General features: G+C 46.3%; 1 protein-coding gene across 1 annotated transcript in view; it reads right to left on the reverse strand.

The window, feature by feature from the left end:
- Positions 1-214: 214 nt before the first annotated feature.
- Positions 215-23,244, reverse strand: part of LOC142917444 (uncharacterized) — a 29,333-nt gene continuing 6,303 nt past the window's right edge. The window contains exon 3 of the mRNA XM_076062125.1: positions 215-260. Within this exon, the coding sequence (XP_075918240.1) occupies positions 215-260 (46 nt within the window). The remainder of the gene's footprint in view (positions 261-23,244) is intronic.

A 23,244-nucleotide genomic window follows, 5' to 3' on the forward strand; every position in this document is an offset into this window, starting at 1 on the left:
ATCTATCCTTGGTACATTAGCAGTGGGATGATTGGCTGCCACCGCGTTCTAAACTTGTATTTACTACTGCACTTGTAATGACTATCGATCAATGACTTAAAGTTCTCGCTTTTAAACTCCTGGGAATTTGATTGGACAAGCACACACACACATCTCATTTTCATTATTTCCTTTTGGGAGCACAAATCTGCTCTGGAGCTGATTTGTTCATACGTCAGAGGTATCCCTGTGAGTTCCAAAAGCGTTCTGGTTCCATACACCTGCAAATAGGATTAGAAGAACCAAACTTAGGTAAGAGAGGAAGGGCGGAGGTCAAGTAGAGAATTAAACAAATATTTGTTGCGACTAAGGTTGGGGGTGTTAATACTTTAGCTCTGTCTGTCTGTAACTTGGGCTCACAATTGCTCTCGTCAATATGATCCAATACCCGTACAACTTTAGTTTTAACTTGCGTTACTAGAGACTTGCCCAAAAAGAAAACGAGACAAATTGACCAAAGGGTTTCCCAAAACGTTTTCTGGCCAAGGTGATGACGTCAGAAAGCATGACGTCGTGTGACGTCATCTCATCGTCAAACTTAGAAGGCGATGCCATTGAATCATCACGTTCGTTACATACGAAACATCACATTAATCACACGTCAATAATCACAGGGAAAAAAAAACAGTTCTAAATAATCTTTGTTTTTTATCGGTAAAGTCACGTATAAATAAGAAATAATAAAATAACATAATAGCGTATGACATTTCGGTTGCAACACAAGCAGCCATCATCAGGTACAGAAGAGCTAAATTTAAGAGAGAGGGGAAACACATAACCCCAGATGTATACACAGACACCCAAGTAGGGGGAACTAACACCGACACAATAGGGGACACAGAGAGAGAAGCATACCAAACAGACAGAGCTTAGCAGAATTTGGAAACCAAATAAAGCAACACAGACGGTCGGTCAAAACACAATTAACGCATAGCCAGGTTGATTACGTTATTTCAAAGAATGCTAAATTGCAAGTTAAGTATGAAATTTAAGATACAGATGGCACACACACACACATAGACACACATAAACTCTGTTTGGTATGCTTCTCTCTTTGTGTCCCGTATTGTGTCGGTGTTAGTTCCCCCTACTTGGGTCTCTGTGTATACATCTAGGGTTATGTGTTTCCCCTCTCTCGTAAATTTAGCTCTTCTGTACCTGATGATGGCTGCTTGTGTCGCAACCGAAACGTCGTACGCTATTATTTTATTTTATTATTTCTTATTTATATGTGACTTTACCGAAAAAAAACAAAGATTAATTCCTGCAGTCACAAAAGCTTCGAACCAAGTTTAGTTCTAAAGAAATACATTTTAAATCCAGATGATTTAAAAGCGCATAGCTCCAGTGGCTTCCTAATATCGGAAGGAAGAGCGTTCCAGACGGCCGCGGCAGTGCATCTGAAAGCGTGCGAGCGGTGGCCGTCTTTGTTCGATGGCCAATCAAAACGTTGCGTTGCTACGTTTGATTTTATATATGGTAGGTTAAATTCGTGGAAATATCCTCAAATAACATTAACATATGAAATGTTATAACATGTTGAACTATCAAACATATGCGCCGTTTCAATTGTTTACTGCTTGTGACATTTGAATCCACAATTTATAACGCACGCAGCTAATTTGCCAGTCTAATCGTGGGTCGGGTCGGGTGTGCGATTGATGTCTCTGGTCTGGCGGGCACAGACCACGTGCAGGGAAACGCCGTAAACTCAGTGGTCACCACCTGGCTAGATACACCAATCACGTGATAACTAGTGTAGCTAGCCTGGTGGTCACCACCTGGCTAGCTACACTAGTCACGTGATAACTAGTGTAGCTACCCTGGTGGTCACCACCTGGCTAGATACACTAGTCACGTGATAACTAGTGTAGCTAGCCTGGTGGTCACCACCTGGCTAGATACACTAGTCACGTGATAACTAGTGTAGCTAGCCTGGTGGTCACCATCTGGCTAGCTACACCAGCCACGTGGTAACTAGTGTAGCTAGCCTGGTGTTCACCATCTGGCTAGCTACACCAGCCACGTGGTAACTAGTGTAGCTAGCCTGGTGGTGACCATCTGGCTAGCTACACTAGTCACGTGGTAACTAGTGCAGCTAGCCTGGTGGTCACCACCTGGCTAGCTACACCAGTCACGTGGTAACTAGTGCAGCTAGCCTGGTGGTCACCACCTGGCTAGCTCCACCAGTCACGTGGTCACCACCTGGCTAGCTACACTAGTCACGTGATAACTAGTGTAGCTAGCCTGGTGGTCACCACCTGGCTAGCTACACTAGTCACGTGATAACTAATGTAGCTAGCCTGGTGGTCACCACCTGGCTAGATACACCAGTCACGTGGTCACCACCTGGCTAGCTACACTAGTCACGTGATAACTAGTGTAGCTAGCCTGGTGGTCACCACCTAGCTAACTACACTAGTCACGTGATAACTAGTGTAGCTGGCCTGGTGGTCACCACCTGGCTAACTACACTAGTCACGTGGTAACTATTGTAGCTAGCCAGGTGGTGGTCACCACCTGGCTAGCTATACTAGTCACGTGATAACTAGTGTAGCTAGCCTGGTGGTCACCACCTGGCTAGCTACACTAGTCACGTGATAACTAGTGTAGCTAGCCTGGTGGTCACCACCTGGCTAGATACACCAGTCACGTGGTCACCACCTGGCTAGCTACACTAGTCACGTGGTACCTAGTGTAGCTAGCCTGGTGGTCACCACCTGGCTAGCTACACTAGTCACGTGTCTCTGGTCTGGCGGGCACAGACCACGTGCAGCGAGACGCCGTACACTCAGTGTTGCTGTGCTACATCAGTTAGAGTTTTTAATTTCCGCCAACAAACCGCGTCAAATATATCCTCAGCTATCAACAACAAATTAAATACGTCATTTAATATTTTCCTCTCACTCTCTCTCGAAAAACGAACCGTATTCCAAATATGTGCACGCAATATACATTCGCGAAAATCAAACACGCATGAACAAATATGAAATATCGCAACAAATATCGTGACACACCGCGATGAATTGACCTGCAAGACTTGTGGGAGGGGGGGGGACCTCCCTTGCAGTTTGCAGCGGAACGGCTGAGACGCTTGACTGGGAGGTACTCACTTGATGACTCCCACTAGCAAAGAAACCTCGTGTGCAATGTCTCTGAAGCATCGGGAATTAACGTAGCGTTAGCCCGGCCAACAAAAGATGCAGATCCCCGCCGTGGTAACCTTTAACAGACTGTTGGGGCAAGTGCCCGTTAGCGAGCACCTCAGAAGGAGAATGTTTATTTACACTGGAGAAATCCGATGAGCTATGAAGCTCTTTTTCACAGATGTCCAGTAGGCGCACGGGGTAAGAACGTCAAAACAACAGAAAGTAGAACACGTGATGGTAGTGCAATGTACAAAAATGGTAAATAAATCGCCCACACACACACACGCAACTAAACCATCCCCGTCCTACCAGGCAAAGCCCACTAGTTGCTATTCACTTATTTTACAGAAACGATTTGGCCTATGAGGGTCGACTGACCGAGATGACTGGCCAATGCACCGCCTTTGCCCCCCACTACACACACACAGTGTGTACACACACACAGTGTGTACACACACACAGTGTGTACACACACACAGTGTGTACGTACACACACAGTGTGTACACACACACTGTGTGTGTGTGTGTGCACACAGTGTGTGTGTGTACGTACACACAATAATGTCAACGTTGTTGTTGCTGAGTTCACGCACCCAAGGGAGGGGGCAATAGAAAATGAATCTAAATCAACTTAAACTCCATCCCTGCTCTGTGACGTCACCACTCAGCAGACCTCATCGGCATGAAGTGCCAGCGGGAGGTATACCTGGCTAGTGACGTCTTGTCACCAAGGTATCCACACTCCCCCAACCCCCGTCCACGGCGCTCTTGAGCGTGACGTCACCTCCGCTCAGATCACTGCCGATATCGTTCCAGTGGCAATCCTTGTTTGGGCAAAGCTTCGCCCAGTGACTGGCGAATCATTAACATATTGTATCCGTATTCTTAGTTTTTTCGGTAAAGTCACGTTGAAGAGAAACAACAAAATAATAAAATATATATAAAACAATAAACAATTCTCACGACGTTTCGACCATAACTCAAACGGTCATCTTCAGGTGTGTTGGTTTGCATAAATGTATTTTTATAAAAATATAATGTATCCGTTAAAGCCATCGGGTTCAGCAGCCACGCCCCATCCCTCGACGTATGGCCAGTGAACATTAACATAATTTATTCAATTTTGATTTAAAGCTTTCGTGACTGCAGTAATTCATATTCTTAGTTTTTTCGGTAAAGTCACGTTGAAGAGAAACAACAAAATAACAAAATATATATAAAACAATAAAAAATTCTCACGACGTTTCGACCATAACTCAAACGGTCATCATCAGGTGTGTGTGACACACCTGAAGTGTGTCATCATCAGGTGTGTGTGACACACCTGATGATGACCGTTTGAGTTATGGTCGAAACGTCGTGAGAATTTTTTATTGTTTTATATATATTTTGTTGTTTCTCTTCAACGTGACTTTACCGAAAAAACTAAGAATATAATTTATTCAGTTACAGAGCCACTCATTATGGGAGGGGCGTGTCTCTTACCGCGGAAGTGACGTCATGTTACCTGCTTACCCGCGTGACGTCGCGAGGTAACAGGAGGCTGCCGATCCGCGCTTGCACTGAAATCCGAGGTGAGAAATTCTCATCGTTGTGGTGGTGGTCGTTGTGGTGGTGGTGGTTGTTGTTTACCAAGGTAGAGCCTCTCTCTCTCTCGTAGGGATGTCAGTTGAGTAGCAGCGAGCATGGGAATCGATGTCCAGGTTGGAACTTTACAACGCGGGGCCTAGCCACGCGGGGCCTTGCCTCCTGCCCTCGCCTGATTGCATTCACTTTAATTATCTCGCTTAAGTTTAATTTGTCTTCACCCGGCTCGCCACTTTGTAACTTTGTTTTATTGTAAATATTCACGCAGTTTTTATTTTCTTTTGTTAGCAGGCCAAGCCCGCTTGAGCTGCTATACCGCTCTTGTTATCAGAAGCGACCTGCCCACAACAACACAAGGTGAGGCTTTGTCAACGTGTGTGAATGTTTTGACTTAAAACTTTGGTGACTGCAGGAATTAATATTCTTGGTTCTTTCGGTAAAGTCACGTAGATAGAAAATAAAATTAAAATAACATATAATAATTTATCTTTTTTAAAATGAAGCAAAAAACCCCACAACGTTTCTATGGCAACATTAATGTTGAAGATGCGATGGCTTACAGGAATGTTTATGACATTTGCCCTCTCATTGCGTGCCATGACAGTGCTGTTTGCACAGTCACACATAGTCACTGTAAGATGTTTTTCTTGGTCGTGTTTTTGTTTGGTTGCTTGTTGTGGTTGCACCCGATTCAAGAGCCGAATGGCTCACGGGACTATAACCAAAATAAATAAAACTGAAAATCAAAAAACTGAAACCACGTGATGAATTTTGGGAAAGTTTTTCACTGCATCTCCAAATATATATAAAAGGCAAAGTTGTGATTGTGTGTGTTGTCTGTTCAAATTGTTTAGCGTACTTACCGACATGCAACAAACTGGAAATTTGCCATGTGGGTACTTTCCAGACTGTACACCGTGCAAACATTATACAAATACACTTTTGTTTCTAGGGGGCGGGGGGGGAGCTCAATAATGTATAGATTTTTTGCACGGCAAGTGAGCTGTGACGTCAAATCTGTCACGTGACCCTCGCATGTGGAAGCGTCACTCATTGTAGTGTAGCGGTTAGCGTTGTCTGTGTGTGTGTCTGTGTGTGTGTGTTGGGAGCGATAGTGTAGCGGTTAGCGCGCTGCGCTATGAACCTGGCGACCCGGGTTCGATTCCCGCTCACGGCCAACACCAGTGACGATTATGTGAACCGGTCCCGGGCCTCCCCTAGGTCGACTCAGCCTCAAATGAGTACCTGGTGCGGTGTGTAAACATCGCCATTAGGGAGACAAAGGCGGTCGGGCGTGGTGCTGGCCACCCACCCCCTCGTGTACCGTTCTGGCCTTCATAGGTGCTCGCTAACAGCACTTGCCCCTACAGTCTGTTACAGGCTATATGGGGGATCTTTTGTCTGTGTGTGTGTGGAAGAGTAACGCATTGTAGTGTAGCGGTTAGCGTTGTCTGTGTGTGTGTCTGTGTGTGTCTGTGTGTGTGTGTCTGTGTGTGTCTGTGTGTGTGTCTGTGTGTGTAAGCGTAACGCATTGCAGTGTAGCGGTTAGCGCTACGCCGCGCTACGAACCCGGCGACCCGAGTTCAATTCCTGCTCACGGCCACCACCGGCGACGATTATTTGAACCGCTTCTGGGCCTCCCCTAGGTCGACTCAGCCTCAAACGAGTAACTGCTGTGGTGTGAACATCGCCACTGGGGAGACAAAGGCGGCCGGACGTGGTGGATCCAAGTCCCGGGCGAAGCCGGGTAGTACAGCTAGTCATGAATACATGAATGAATATAGACGTGTAAGTCACGTGTGACTGTTTATATTCATTCCTCCATGGCTCGATACTGAAGTGTAGATGGTGTGGATATTCTTATTTTCTGTCTGCAGCTGACGCTGGTCTGATGGAGCAAAGGCCCTCAGCACACCAGCGCGGTACGACAAGTCAACAATGCGACCAGCGTGCATACAGCACGGATCGGACTGGAAATTTGACACGGCACCAGAGAACTCGCACAGGAGAGAAACCCTTCAAGTGCACTGTGTGTGGGAAGGCATTTGCATGGCCATCAGTTCTTAAAATACACCAGAGAACACACACGGGAGAGAAACCTTTCAAGTGCAGTGTGTGTGGGAAGACATTTTCAGATTCATCGACTCTTACAAAACACCAGAGAACACACACGGGAGAGAAACCCTTCAAGTGCAGTGTGTGTGGGAAGGCATTTTCAGATTCATCTCATCTTCAAAGACACCAGAGAACACACACGGGAGAGAAACCCTTCAAGTGCAGTGTGTGTGAGAAGACATTTTCAGATTCATTTGCTCTTAAAACACACCAGAGAACACACACGGGAGATAAACCTTTCAAGTGCAGTGTGTGTGGGAAGACATTTTCAGATTTATCTACTCTTAAAAAACACCAGAGAACACACACGGGAGAGAAACCCTTCAAGTGCAGTGTGTGTGGGAAGACATTTTCATGGTCATCCGCTCAAAAAACACACCTGAGAACACACACGGGAGAGAAACCCTTCAAGTGCAGTGTGTGTGGGAAGACATTTTCAGATTCATCTACTCTTAAAACACACCAGAGAACACACACGGGAGAGAAACCCTTCAGGTGCAGTGTGTGTGGGAAGACATTTTCATGGTCATCTGCTCTTAAAGCACACCAGAGAACACACACGGGAGAGAAACCCTTCAAGTGCAGTGTGTGTGGGAAGGCATTTTCAGATTCATCTCATCTTCAAAGACACCAGAGAACACACACGGGAGAGAAACCCTTCAAATGCACTGTGTGTGGGAAGACTTATTCATATTCATCTACTCTTAAAACACACCAGAGAACACACACGGGAGAGAAACCCTTCAAATGCACTGTGTGTGGGAAGACTTTTTCAGATTCATCTACTCTTAAAAAACACCAGAGAACACACATGGGAGAGAAACCCTTCAGGTGCAGTGTGTGTCGGAAGACATTTTCGGGTTCATTTGCTCTTAAAACACACCAGAGAACACACACGGGAGAGAAACCCTTCAAGTGCAGTGTGTGTGGGAAGGCATTTTCAGATTCATCTCATCTTCAAAGACACCAGAGAACACACACGGGAGAGAAACCCTTCAAGTGCAGTGTGTGTGGAAAGGCATTTTCACAGTCATTTGCTCTTAAAACACACCAGAGTACACACACGGGAGAGAAACCCTTCAAGTGTAGTGTGTGCGGAAAGGCATTTGCACATTCATCAAATCTTCAAGTACACCAGAGAACACAAAAGCATCAGAAGATCCACAAGGAGTGCAGTCTGAAATCAGCTGGTGAATGTCAAAGTGCCGCAATGAGCCCATCCCTCATGAAACAAGAACCGGAAGAAAATCCCAGCTTGGACACTTTTAAAGGTATTGAGGTGAAATATGAAGAGGTGAAGGTGAAATATGAAGAGGTGATTGTGAAATGTGAAGAAGTGATGGTGAAGAGCGAAGAAGTGAAGGTAAAATGTGAGGATGAAGATTCAACTCGAAAATGGGACCTTCACATCGATGAAGGCAACGTGAAGCAGGAGGAGAATTCTGCGAGGCAGAGCGAGGCAACTCCCAGCAGTTTGTGGAAGTGGAGGTGTGGGTGGACTTCCTAGACAATACAAAGTCAAGTGGAGACCCGGTAGATGTGTAAGCTTGAGATGATGTCGCTCCAATAGATGCACCTTTGTCAAAGGCCTTTAATGACAAGAACGTGAAGTTGGACACTCAGTTTCTAGGTTCAACCTGCAGAGTAAGAGCGGCCAGTCTTTGTGGGCCCGTGGGTTGGGTAGATCTCTAACCAGGAGCGAGAGACAATAAGCCCCCAAGCATTCACGATGTTATAATATTTGCATTTTCACGGTGCTTGCTTAACCGCCTCAGCAACTCGGAGTTTTGTATCTCGTCTGAAGCACTCGAGCATCCCCAAGTAGCAGCTGCCCCTGTGTGGCACAAGGTGGTGGCCCTGCACCAGCCTGTATGTGGACAAGAGCCTGTCAGTAGGGGGCGATGATTGATGCGTAATTTCAGTTGTGTAGTTTGTCGGTAATCTTGATTCATAGCTTTCGTGACTGCAGGAATCCACACTCTTGAGTTATTTCGGTAAAGTCACCACGTGGGTAGAAACATAACAGACCACGGCGTTTAGATCACAACACAAGCAATCGTCATCAGGTGGGACAACCACAGCAAGAAGAAGACGCTGAAGTAGTAGGCGCCTACTCCAGCAGTTTCTGCTTATTGCTGCTGTGCTTGTCCCACCTGATGACGATTGCTTGTGTTGCCATCGAAACGCCGTGATCTATTATTTGTAGCTAATGTTTAGAATTTGCTACATTTTGACCCAGACGCCAGCATGCAACGGCCTACTCGTTTTGAATGACGCAACAATAGTACGGTGTACATACACTGTTAAGCAGACGGTGCGTATTTGTAAAATTACTTCTTGTTAATACGATGTAACGTGATGCAGTCAATTTCGCTGCAGTAATTCAATGTTGTTGATATGCCCGTCAATCATTTAGAATTAATACTTGTCTGATTGTGCGCATACATGTAACATTTTGTCTGAGGGTCACACATTGAATAAGTGATGTTAGGACAAAGTGTGTGTGTGTGTTTGGAAGTAACCTGTACAGATATCTCAAGTGAGACCCGTTGTTCTTGTGATACAGGTCAAAGGGTGCTTTTGTGTTTCACGAAGCGTCGGCCTCTGCAGCAACTCATCGTCTTTGAAATAGGGAGCACGCTCGGATCATTCATCGTTACAAGGCATACCACTTGAAAGTTACACGTATAGGAGGAGGTACATTCTCTACAACACGAATTGTAGTTTTGTCTTACGTGTTGACGTAGATTTTGTCTAACTAGGACTAGAAATGCACCTTGCTGGTTCACGTCTGGATGTTCGTACCTATCGCTTGAAGCAAACCGCACTGCTGCTGCTGTTGAGACGCTGTGCACCAATGAGGGTCCGAGCATTTTAGGGCCTTCGGCCAGGAAAGTCACAACATTTACGGCACACGAAGGACGCATTCACGCCAGCGCCCCGTGCTCCGTTTTGAAGATTTAAAATTAAACATCTTTGAATCGTGTTGTGTTTTGAACCGCCTCAGCATCTTGGAGTTTTGTGTCGTACCTCGTTTGAAATACTCGAAGAGCATCCCCAAGTTGCAGCTGCCCCTGTGTGGCACAGGGTGGTGGCCCTGCACCGGCCTGCATGTGGACAAGAGCCTGTCAGTAGGGGGCGATGATTGATGCGTCATCTCAGTTGTGTAGTTTGTAGGCAATCTTGATTCGAAGCTTTTGTGACTGCAGGAATCCACACTCTTGAGTTCTTTCGGTAAAGTCACCACGTGGGTAGAAACATAACAGGTCACGGCGTTTAGATCACAACACAAGCAATCGTCATCAGGTGGGACAACCACAGCAAGAGAAACTCCTGAAGTAGTAGGCGCCTACTCCAGCAGCTTCTTCTTGCTGCTGTGCTTGTCCCACCTGATGACGATTGCTTGTGTTGCCATCGAAACGCAGTGATCTATTATTTGTAGCGTAATGTTTAGAATTTGCTACATTTTGACCCAGACGCCAGCATGCAACGGCCTACTCGTTTTGAATGATGCAACAATAGTACGGTGTACATACACTGTTAAGCAGACGGTGCGTATTTGTAAAATAACTTCTTGTTAATACGATGTAACGTGATGCAGTCAATTTCGCTGCAGTAATTCAATGTTGCTAATATGCCTGTCAATGATTTAGAATGAATACTTGTCTGATTGTGCATGTAACATTTTGTCTGAGGGTCACACATTGAATAAGTGACGTTAGGACAAAGTGTGTGTGTTTTGGAAGTAACCTGTAAAGAGAACTCAGGTGAGACCCGTTGTTCTTGTGATACAGATCAAACGGTGTTTTTGTGTTTCACGAAGCGTCTGGAGCAACTCATTGTCTTTGAAATAGGGAGCACGCTCGGATCATTCATCAGTTACAAGGCATACCACTTAAAAGTTACACGTATAGGAGGAGGTACATTCTCTACAACACGAATTGTAGTTTTGTCTTACGTGTTGACGTAGATTTTGTCTAACTAGGACTAGAAATGCTCCTTGCTGATTCACGTCTGGATGTTCGTAACCATCGGTTGAAGCAAACCCCACTGCTGTTGTTGAGACGCTGTGCACCAATAAGGGTCCAACACATTGACGGCCTTCAGGCCAGGAAAGTCACAACATTTGCACACGAAGGACGCATTCACGCAAGTACCCCATGCTCCGTTTTGAAGTTTTAAAATGAAACATCTTTGAATTGTGTTGTGTTTTGAATTAGATGATTTTATTTCTTCATTAAAAGCTTGTATCAATTTACATCTGGATGACTCCATTGAAAAGGACATTTCGTGTGAATTATCTCTCGTCATTAAGTAGATGGCCTTGCCGGGGGTTTGGTTCAATGTGGACACAAACAGGGTACATACACAGTGTATACACACACAGTGACACACACAGTGTACACACACACAGTGACACAGTGTGCACACGCAGTGTACACACTGTCACAGTGTACACACACACAGTGTAAACTGTGTGTGTGTACACACACACAGTGTACACACTCAGTGACACACAGTGACACAGTGACACAACAACAACCGCCATTCGCCACTAAGTGGCGGTGACGTCACCACGACGCTTGTGCCAGGCACAGTGACACACACAGTGACACACACAGCGACACACAGTGACACAGTGTATACACAGTGTACACACACAGTGTACACACACAGTGTATACACAGTGTACACACACACACACACAGTGTACACACACACAGTGTACACACACAGTGACAGTGACACAGTGACACACATAGTGTGCACACACAGTGACACAGTGACACACAGTGTACACACACAGTGTACACACAGTGACACAGTGACATACACACAGTGACACAGTGACATAACCGCCATTCACCACTAAGTGGCGGTGACGTCACCACGACGCTTGTGCCAGGCACAGTGACACACACAGCGACACACAGTGACACACAGTGACACAGTGTATACACAGTGTACACACACACAGTGTACACACAGTGTATACACACGCAGTGTATACACAGTGACACACAGTGTACACACACACAGTGTACACACACAGTGTACACACACAATGTATATACGTACACACAGTGTACATACACACACTGTACACACACAGTGTACACACAGAGTAACACACAGTGACACACACAGTGACACAGTGTACACACACATAGTGTACACACACAGTGTACACACACACACAGTGTACACACACACAGTGTACACATAATAAAGGTTTTTGGGTTAGATCGCGTTTATTTATAAATGTGTCGTAACCCTCCACCACCCGACACGGCCAATCAGCAAAAAAAAAGTGTCACGTTGACAAAAGACAAATAATTCACTACTTTTGCTGATTGGCCGTGTCGGGTGGTGGAGGGTTACGACACATTTATAAATAAACGCGATCTAACCCAAAAACCTTTATTATGAATAATATTGGTCGCGAAAGCCTACGTGTTAAACTGACAGTGTACACACATAGTGTACACACAGTGTATACACAATAATGTCCACGTTGCTGAGCCCACACACCCAAGGGAGGGAGCAATGGAAAATGAATCTAAATCAACTAGAACTCCAACTCTGTGACGTCACCACTCCGCATTACCTCATCGGCGTGAAACGCCAGGGGAGGTGTACCTCGCTAGTGATGTCATGTCACCAAGGTGTTCACCCCAACCCCGTCCACCGAGCTCTTGAGCGTGACGTCACATCCGCTTGGGTCACTGCCGATATCGTTCCAGTGGCAATCCTTATTTGGGCAAAGCTACGCCCAGTACTCTTTGGTTCTATTGGGTAAATTCTAGATTTAAAGCTTGGGTAAAGTCACGTAGGTGAAAATAAAATAAATAAAAAATTAACAAAAAATCACGACGTTTCGGCCACAACACAAGCGGCCTTCATCAGGTGAAGGGACGAGACTGTCTGGAGGACAGCGCTGGAGTGGAAGAAGCCACGCTTAGATCACGACCTTTAAGCTGTGTGAAAAGAAAAAGACCAAGCGCCTTGACAAAGGAATTAGCATATAATTTAGCATTGAAATGGCTCATTGAAATAGCTAAGTTAAAGTATACACAACCGCAGAGATACCCCTTGACAAAGGAATTAGCATAGAATTTAGCATTGAAATAGCTGAGTGATTAGCTTGTAACTGGTCACAGAAATAGCTATGTTAAAGTCAGAGCATATACATTCACCGAGGCACCTAGTACTCATCACGCCCAGTGACTGGCGGCTCATTAACATAATGTATCCGTTAAAGTCGTCGCGAGTTTATTGCGACGGGTTCAGCGCCCATGCCCCCATCCCTCGACACATGTGCTGGCCTATTAACATAATTTATTCAGTTGGAGAGCCGCTCTTGGGAGGGAAGTGACGTCATACTACTTCCTGCTGTCGCGAGGTAACAGGAAGTTGCCGTGTGCGCGCTTGCACTGAAATCTCGAGGTGAGAAATTCTCATCGTGGTGGTGGTCGTTGTGGTTGTTGTGGTGGTGGTTGTGGTGGTGGTTGTTGTTGTTGTTTACCAAGGTAGAGCCTCGCTCTCTCTCTCAGGGATGTCAGTTGAGTAGCAGTGAGCATGGGAATCGATGTCCAGGTTGGAACTTTACAACGTGGGGCCTAGCCACGCGGGGCCTTGCCTCCTGCCCTCGCCTGATTGCATTCACTTTAATTATCTCGCTTAAGTTTAATTTGTCTTCACCCAGCTCGCCACTTTGTAACTTTGTTTTATTGTCAATATTCACGCAGTTTTTATTTTCTTTTGTCACCAGGCCAAGCCCGCTTGAGCTGCTATACCGCTCTTGTTATCAGAAGCGACCTGCCCACAACAACACAAGGTGAGGCTTTGTCAACGTGTGTGAATGTTTTGACTTTAAACTTTGGTGACTGCAGGAATTAATATTCTTGGTTCTTTTGGTAAAGTCACGTAGATAGAAAATAAAATAAAAATAACTGATAATAATTTTTCTTTTTTACAATGAAGCAAAAAACCCCACAACGTTTCTATGGCAACATTAATGTTGAAGATGCGAGGGCTTACAGGAATATTTATGACATTTGCCCTCTCATTGCGTGCCATGACAGTGCTGTTTGCACAGTCACACATAGTCACTGTAAGATGTTTTTCTTGGTCGTGTTGTTGTTTTGTTGCTTGTTGTGGTTGCACCCGATTCGAGAGCCGAATGGCTCACGGGACTATAACCAAAATAAATCAAACTGAAAATCAAAAAAACTGAAACCGCGTGATGAATTTGGGAAAGTTTTTCACTGCATCTCCAAATATATATAAAAGGCAAAGTTGTGATTGTGTGTGTTGTCTGTTCAAAATGTTTAGCGTACTTCCCGACATGCAACAAACTGGAAATTTGCCATGTGGGTACTTTCCAGACTGTACACCATGCAAACATTATACAAATACACTTTTGTGTTTTTGTTGGGGGGGGGGGGGGAGAGCTCAATAATGTATAGATTTTTTGGACGGCAAGTGAGCTGTGACGTCAAATCTGTCACGTGACCCTCGCATGTGGAAGCGTAACGCATTGTATTGTAGTGGTTAGCGTTGTCTGTCTGTGTGTGTGTCTGTGTGTGTCTGTGTGTGTGTCTGTGTGTGTGTGTGTCTGTGTGTGTGTGTCTGTGTGTGTGTGTCTGTGTGTGTGTGGAAGAGTAACGCATTGTAGTGTAGCGGTTAGCGCTACGCCGCGCTACGAACCCGGCGACCCGAGTTCGATTCCCGCTCACGGCCACCACCGGCGACGATTATTTGAACCGCTTCTGGGCCTCCCCTAGGTCGACTCAGCCTCAAACGAGTAACTGTTGTTGTGTGAACATCGCCACTGGGGAGACAAAGGCGGCCGGACGTGGTGGATCCAAGTCCCGGGCGAAGCCGGGTAGTACAGCTAGTCATGAATACATGAATGAATATAGACGTGTAAGTCACGTGTGACTGTTTATATTCATTCCTCCATGGCTCGATACTGACGTGTAGATGGTGTGGATATTCTTATTTGCTGTCTGCAGCTGACGCTGGTCTGATGGAGCAAAGGCAGTCAGCACAGCAGCTCGGTACGGCAAGTCAACAATGCGACCAGCGTGCATACAGCACGGATCGGACTGGAAAATTGACACGGCACCAGAGAACTCGCACAGGAGAGAAACCCTTCAAGTGCACTGTGTGTGGGAAGACATTTTCAGATTTATCGACTCTTAAAAAACACCAGAGAACACACACGGGAGAGAAACCCTTCAAGTGCAGTGTGTGTGGGAAGGCATTTTCACGGTCATCTGCTCTTAAAACACACCAGAGAACACACACGGGAGAGAAATCCTTCTTGTGCAGTGTTTGTGGGAAGACATTTTCTGATTCATCTGCTTTTAAAACACACCAGAGAACACACACGGGAGAGAAACCCTTCAAGTGCACTGTGTGTGGGAAGACATTTTCAGATTCATCTACTCTTAAAAAACACCACAGAACACACACGGGAGAGAAACCCTTCAAGTGCAGTGTGTGTGGGAAGGCATTTTCACGGTCATCTGTTCTTAAAAAACACCAGAAAACACACACGGGAGAGAAACCCTTCAAGTGCAGTGTGTGTGGGAAGGCATTTTCACAGTCATCTGGTCTTAAATCACACCAGAGAACACACACGGGAGAGAAACCCTTCAAGTGCAGTGTGTGTGTGAAGGCATTTTCACAGTCATCTACTCTTAAAACACACCAGACAACACACACAGGAGAGAAATCCTTCTTGTGCAGTGTGTGTGGGAAGACATTTTCTGATTCATCTGCTTTTAAAACACACCAGAGAACACACACGGGAGAGAAACCCTTCAGGTGCAGTGTGTGTGGGAAGACATTTTCAGATTCATCTACTCTTAAAAAACACCACAGAACACACACGGGAGAGAAACCCTTCAAGTGCAGTGTGTGTGGGAAGGCATTTTCACAGTCATCTGGTCTTAAATCACACCAGAGAACACACACGGGAGAGAAACCCTTCAAGTGCAGTGTGTGTGTGAAGGCATTTTCACGGTCATCTACTCTTAAAACACACCAGACAACACACACAGGAGAGAAATTCTTCTTGTGCAGTGTGTGTGGGAAGACATTTTCTGATTCATCTGCTCTTAAAACACACCAGAGAACACACACGGGAGAGAAACCCTTCAGGTGCACTGTGTGTGGGAAGACATTTTCAGATTCATCTACTCTTAAAAAACACCACAGAACACACACGGGAGAGAAACCCTTCAAGTGCAGTGTGTGTGGGAAGGCATTTTCACGGTCATCTGCTCTTAAAAAACACCAGAAAACACACACGGGAGAGAAACCCTTCAAATGCAGTGTGTGTGGGAAGGCATTTTCACAGTCATCTGGTCTTAAATCACACCGGAGAACACACACGGGAGAGAAACCCTTCAAGTGCAGTGTGTGTGGGAAGGCATTTTCACAGTCATCTGCTCTTAAAAAACACCAGAGTACACACGGGAGAGAAACCCTTCAAGTGCAGTGTGTGCGGGAAGGCATTTGCACATTCATCAAATCTTCAAGTACACCAGAGAACACAGAAGCATCAGAAGATCCACAAGGAGTGGCGTCTGAAATCAGCTTGTGAAAGTCAAAGTGCCGCAATGAGCCCATCCCTCATGAAACACGAACCGGAAGAAAATCCCAGCTTGGACATTTTTAAAGGTATCGAGGTGAAATGTGAAGAGGTGATGGTGAAATGTGAAGAAGTGATGGTGAAGAGTGAAGAAGTGATGGTGAAGAGTGAAGAAGTGATGGTGAAGAGCGAAGAAGTGATGGTGAAATGTGAAGAAGTGATGGTGAAGAGTGAAGAAGTGAAGGTGAAATGTGAAGAAGTGATGGTGAAGAGCGAAGAAGTGAAGGTAAAATGTGAAGATGAAGATTCAACTCCAAAATGGGACCTTCACATCGATGGAGGCAACGTGAAGCAGGAGGAGAATTCTGACTGTGAGGCAGAGCGAGGCAACTCCCAGCAGTTTGTGCAAGTGGAGGTGTGGGTGGACTTCCTAGACAATACAAAGTCAAGTGGAGACCCGGTAGATGTGTAAGCCAGAGACGATGTCGCTACAATAGATGCACCTTTGTCACAGGCCTTTAATGAAAAGAATGTGAAGTTGAACACTCAATTCCTAGGTTCAACCTGCAGAGTAAGAGCGAGCGGCCAGTCTTTGTGGACCTGTGGGTTGGGTCAATCTCTGACCAGGAGCGAGAGCCAATAAGCTCCCAAGCATTCACGATGTTCTAATGATAATTGCTTTTACATGGTGCTTGCTTAATCGCCTCGGCAACTTGGAGTTTCGTATCTCGTCTGAGACGCTCGAAGAGCATCCCCAAGTAGCAGCTGCCCCTGTGTGGCACAAGGTGGTGGCCCTGCACCGGCCTGCATGTGGACAAGAGCCTGTCAGTAGGGGGCGATGATTGATGCATCATCTCAGTTGTGTAGTTTGTCGGCAATCTTGATTCGAAGCTTTTGTGACCGCAGGAATCCACACTCTCTAGTTATTTCGGTAAAGTCACCACGTGGGCAGAAACATAACAGATCACGGCGTTTAGATCACAACACAAGCAATCGCCATCAGGTGGGACAACCACAGCAAAAAGAAGACGCTGAAGTAGACGCCTACTTCAGCAGTTTTGTCTTCTTGCTGCTGTGGTTGTCTCACCTGATGACGATTGCTTGTGTTGCGATCTAAACTCTGTGATCTATTATTTGTAGCTAATGTTTATAATTTGCTACATTTTGACCCAGACGCCAGCATGCAATGGCCTACTCGTTTTGAGTGACACTACAATAGTACGTTGTACATACACTGTTAAGCAGGCGGTGCGTATTTTTAAAATAGCTTCTTAATACGATGTAACCTGATGCAGTATATTTCACTGCAGTAATTAAATTTTGTTCATATGCCTGTCAATAATTACGAATGAATACTTGTCTGTGCGTATTTTAAATGTTATTATTTTATAAGGTGATGTTAATATCGAAAACTGACACATAACTGGCATGCCATAAATAGGAAATTAACTCTGCTTATTTGAATCAATGTATTCGTATATGTTGATAAACTTTTCAAGCAGATTGTCTCTAACGGCGACTACAGGGACCACCTGATTGTTTAAAAATGTCTTTGATTATAACTATGATTGCCTACAATTCGTCATGTGTAGCTTATTTAGACTATAATTTATTCACTACCCAAAATGAATTTACTTGAAAACATAGAGCTGATATTTGTAAGCAATGTCTTTTTTATTTATACGTTTGAAAAAAAATATTTGCATAAATTGAACGTGTTCAGATACAAGGTGAATTCACAAGGCTTTGTTAAAAATCCAATATTTCAGAATTTTGCCTTAACGGAGAATATTTTTTTAAATGTTGGTAAAAATAAAGATTCAGAAATATATATTGTGCCGTGTCTACAATTTTACTGTAAAGTGGAATTGGTAAAAAAAATTGATGGTTCAATGAGCCACTCCGTCTACGGGAAAGCTACCCATACGGATGTTTACCTGAAACCGGATTCCAACCACCATCCATCCCAGAATTCCCTCATCAAGACTCTGCACCATAGAGCCCAATACATATCCGACCAGGAACACATAGCCAGTGAACTCAAGCACGTACATCACGCTCTTAAGGCTAATGGTTACTCCGACTACAATCCGCAAAGCTATCACTCCAACCATGAAGAAGGACCCTCTTGAGGAGCCTTTCAAAACCATCACTTTGCCCTACATTGCGGGGATCACAAAAAAGATCTCCAAAATCTTGAGTAAACACAAGATCCAGGTCCGATTCAACACATTACATAAAATCCGTGATCTGGTTCCGTCTGTAAAAGATGTGATTCCGGACATACAGTACCCTGGCGTCTACAAACTAAGTTGCCTCTGTGGTAGTAGTTACATTGGAGAAACCAAACGACATGTCTCGGACCTCATTCGTGAACAGAATGCAGACCTAAAACACGGTAGGACCAACACCTCAGCCGTGGCAGATCACTGTTATAATTCAGTAGGCTCACATGACATTGACTTCTCCAAGACAGAGGTTCTTTGTAAGCCATCTGGCTACCATGAGAGATTCGTTCATGAGGCTATCCACATATACACAGAGACAATTGCAACCGGGAAGATGCATTCTGGCTTAGCAATCATTGGAAAGATTTGATAAACCATTTCGGGTCTTAATTGTTGTTCACGCTTACAGTGGCTTTCAGACCGCATTCCATTATTTTCGTCTCCCCCCTCCTCTATTCCGAACATAGATGGACTAGTCCTTCTAAATAAACTGTCAAATCGCTCTCTGTGGTGCTAACGTTAAAAAAACCCGCCACTTTTTTTCAAAATTTCTTGCTGTGGTTTTCACACCTGATGATTGCTCGTGTTGCAGTCGAAACGTCGTGAGAATTTTATTGTTTTATATTTTTATTATTTTATTGTTTCCCTTCTACGTGGTGGTGACTTTACCGAAAGAACCAAGAATATGAATTCCTCGCAGTCACGAAAGCTTTAAATCAAAATGTATTTTTACTTTGTTAACATCTTTCACTTTCGCACGCCGCTAATTTTTTGCGACAAGAGGTTTCATTATCACAGGTTACACATGCAGTGGGCCCAAGATGAGGCGAGACGGTTCGCTGGAGGCAACACGTTTATTCAACAAGGGAACCACAACACAGAGGGGTGACGACCCCTCACAGCCGATAACCTCAGGAGGCAGTCCCTCCACACTATGGTGCCCTTACTCTGGTTCTAGCGCATACCCTACACTGGTTATGTCTGAACCCGACCCTAGCCAGGGTCACTGGGCTCTTCGCTTCAGGGTATTCAGGGTCTTCAGGGTAGCGCTCAAGAGTCTTCTTCAGAGCTTCAGGTGGACGAGGACCGCCAAACCCGTTCAGGGGTCCGGCTTTTATCCCCGTTCCAGGGTCTCTCCGCCCCTGGCCAAGCCTTCTGGAACTCTCTAGGGGGCCCTGGAACATCCCCCAGCCCCCCCCCCCCCCTCTTGGGGTCTGGGGGCCCTGTTCGTCCCACCTGGTCTGTACACCACCCCCTGTTGACGCATGTCCGCTATTACAGGTCAGCTCCCGTGGTAATACGCAGCCCAACATGGCGCTACATCATCCCCCCCCCCCCCTTGTAGCATCCAGGCGTCTGCTACGTTCACAGGAAGCCCTAGACGCATGCACGAATATGCTCAAGGTGCCATGTCATACGTTCGAGCGTATGGATGTCCCCGACTTATTTATTATCTTTACATGTAATCCAACTTGGCCTCAGATAAAACAAAAAAAGTAATAACTTTCATTCGGCCAGACACCCAGCCGTCGATACGACTTCACAGCCAGGGTGTTCAGACAAAAGCAAGTCAAATTCATCGAGAGCATTCACCGAGAGTCGTGTTTTTTGGAGAAACAAGATGCTGGATGTACTCAATTGAGTGGCAGAAACGAGGACTTCCACATCATAGGGGTTTCCCCTTTTTTTCTGGCAACAAAACTGAAACCTTTTGGTGTCCTCTGGTCGAGCACCAATTGGGTCGAGGCTCTCAAGAAAGCCGTCCCTTGGTGTGGACCAATCGGTTTCAAGGACAATGCCACATATATTATCATAGTGTGTGTTTTGTTTGCATTTTGACTGCAGGTATTGTGGTTAATGCAGTAGACATGAATCCTTGTAAAAAGGTTTCAGTTTTGTTGCCAGAAAAAAGGAGAAAAACCCCTATTATATTTTGGTACTGGCAAAGGAGGTCTAATGATGTAGATGACTTGCCCACGCTCATATTTTAATCCGGCTGAAAGAAAAAAATCATCCAATCCAAATCGATGTTATATCTGCCGAGTTTCCAAATCCAGAGGAAGACCCAAAATCTGTTTGCAGTAGTGACCGCAAATATGATTCATGGACCATGTGGAAACCTTAATGTCAATGCAGCAGCATGTATGAAGGGGACATAGAGAGCAGCAAGAAATATCCGAGACAATTTAGTAAAGACACACAAACTGGAGATGATGGATATCCTCGCTATAGAAGGTGAGCTCCAGCAGACGGTGGATACACAGCAAGACTGAAGATTAGAGGCAACGCAGAAATCGAAATGGACAACAGGTGGGTTGTTCCGTATTCTCCACTTCTTTCTAAAATGTTTCAGGCGTAGATGTGTTGACCACACTCCACCTCCTCCAGTCAGTGTGTGTATCATGGTGTGTGTGTCAGTGTGTGTGTCAGTGTGTGTGTGTGTCAGTGTGTCTGAGTGTGTGTGTGTCAGTGTGTGTTTAACTCTCTGCTTTATTGACCTGGTCAAGGCCTATGATACCATCAGTAGGCCTGGGCTCTGGGTTGTTCTTCGTGCTTTTGGAGTACCTGACCCTCTGCTCACGAGCATTAAGGACCTTCATGATGGTGAGCGGGCCCGGGTAAAACTACGTGGCTGGGAGTCAGAGCCATTCCCTGTACACCTTGGGGTGCGACAGAGATGTACTCTGGCTCCCACATTATTTAACATCTATTTTGACCACGTAGTTCTTGAAGCCTTCAATAGCTGTACTGGGGGAATCTCCATATGGTACAGATATAATGGGAGGCTGATCGATGCCCGGGTGCGGTCAAGGGATGGCTCCCTATTGCTCAACCACGTTATGTATGCTGATGATTTGGTAATGGCTGCTCAGTCAGAGGAGGAGTTGGAGATGCTGCTGCTGAGACTGGAGCGTGCCACTAAGAGGTGGGGCCTTACCATCAGCCCCACCAAAACTAAGCACCTGCCTGGGTATGACTGGCTCCAGTTTAACAGCAGAGGTCTCACTCCGAATCAGTCGAGCGGCAATATCTTTTCATTGGTTGCGTAACGCTGTGTGGAAGCTACCTGGTCTGTCGCTCCGCACTAAGCTTCAGGTCTTCTTGGCCACGGTCATTCCCTCCCTTCTCTACGCTTGCGAAACGTGGACCCCCCCTAATGGAACATCTTCGCCAGTTAGAAACATTTAGTCTGGCCTGCCTACGATCCATCCTGGGTTTAACCAGACTGGATTGTGTGAGTTCACAAATCCTTGAAAGATCTGGGCAAGGTCCCATCAGTGAGCTTCTCCGGCGGGCAAGGCTGCGATGGCTGGGTCATGTAGCCCGCATGCCCAGCCACCGCATGCCGAAACAGCTTTTATTCGGCCGAATTGAGGGGGCTAGGCGGGCGCGGCACGGGCTAGAGAAGAGATGGAGTGATGTGGTACAGGAGGACGTGGAGCTGAGTGGACTTGCCGATGACTGGTACCAGCGGTGTCAAGATCGGCCTCTGTGGAGGAGGCTCGTGAAGGATGCTACTGGGCAGTTGGAGGCAGTCGCCCTCCAACAACGGAGGGCGGAGGAGCGACGCTCAGAAAAACGAGCGGACCGCCGGGTGGCTAAAGCACAGCAGGTTGGCACAGTAGGGGGCACAGGTGGTGCATCAGCCAGTCATCTCAGTCAGTCGACCCGTGGCACCTGGGTCTGCCCCATGACCTCCTGCCAGCGGGCGTTCGACACTTCACGTGGCCTCAGGGTGCGCATAGCCTGGCACAAGCGTCGTGGTGACGTCATCGCCACTTAGTGGCGAATGGCGGTTGTTGTTGTCAGTGTGTGTGTCAGTGTGTGTGTGTCAGTGTGTGTCTGAGTGACTGAGTGTATGAGTGAGTGACTGAGTGACTGTCTGAGTGAGTGACTGAGTGTCTGAGTACGTGTCTGAGTGACTGAGTGTCTGAGTGACTGAGTGTCTGAGTGAGTGTCTGAGTGAGTGACTGAGTGAGTGACTGAGTGTCTGAGTGAGTGACTGAGCGAGTGACTGAGTGAGTGTCTGATTGAGTAACTGAGTGATTGAGTGTCCGAGCGAGCGAGTGAACCACTCCCAACGCCCTCACCCGCTGCCCTGGAGTCTCCTCACCCTCCTCCTCACCACCCTACACCTCACCACCCAGCCCCTCCTCACCACCCTACACCTCACCACCCAGCCCCTCCTCACCACCCTACACCTCATCTCCTCCTCCTCACCCTGCATCTCCCCTCCAGCTGGTGTATCTCAGCCATGATGTCGTCTATCTGCTTGAGAATCCAGCACTCCTCCACCCTCTTGAGACTCGCCACCCTCTCCTCCACCTCCTCCTCGTCGCCCGACTTACAGTCGCCATCATCGGCTGCACTGCATGATCTCCGTAGTCCCCTCCTCCTCGTCCTCTTCTTCTTCCTCCTCCTCCTCGTCTTCCTCTCCTCCTCCTCCTCGTTCTCCTCCTCCTCGTTGTCCGCCACCTCCTCATCGTCTCGTGCTCTGTCGACGCTCGGCTGCAGGCGGCTG

This window comes from Petromyzon marinus, unplaced genomic scaffold (assembly GCF_048934315.1).
Source record: "Petromyzon marinus isolate PM22_M1 ecotype Great Lakes invasive population unplaced genomic scaffold, UKy_Petmar_22M1.pri1.0 PM_G_Scaffold_50, whole genome shotgun sequence".
In the NCBI taxonomy this organism is placed as follows: Eukaryota; Metazoa; Chordata; class Hyperoartia; order Petromyzontiformes; family Petromyzontidae; genus Petromyzon; species Petromyzon marinus.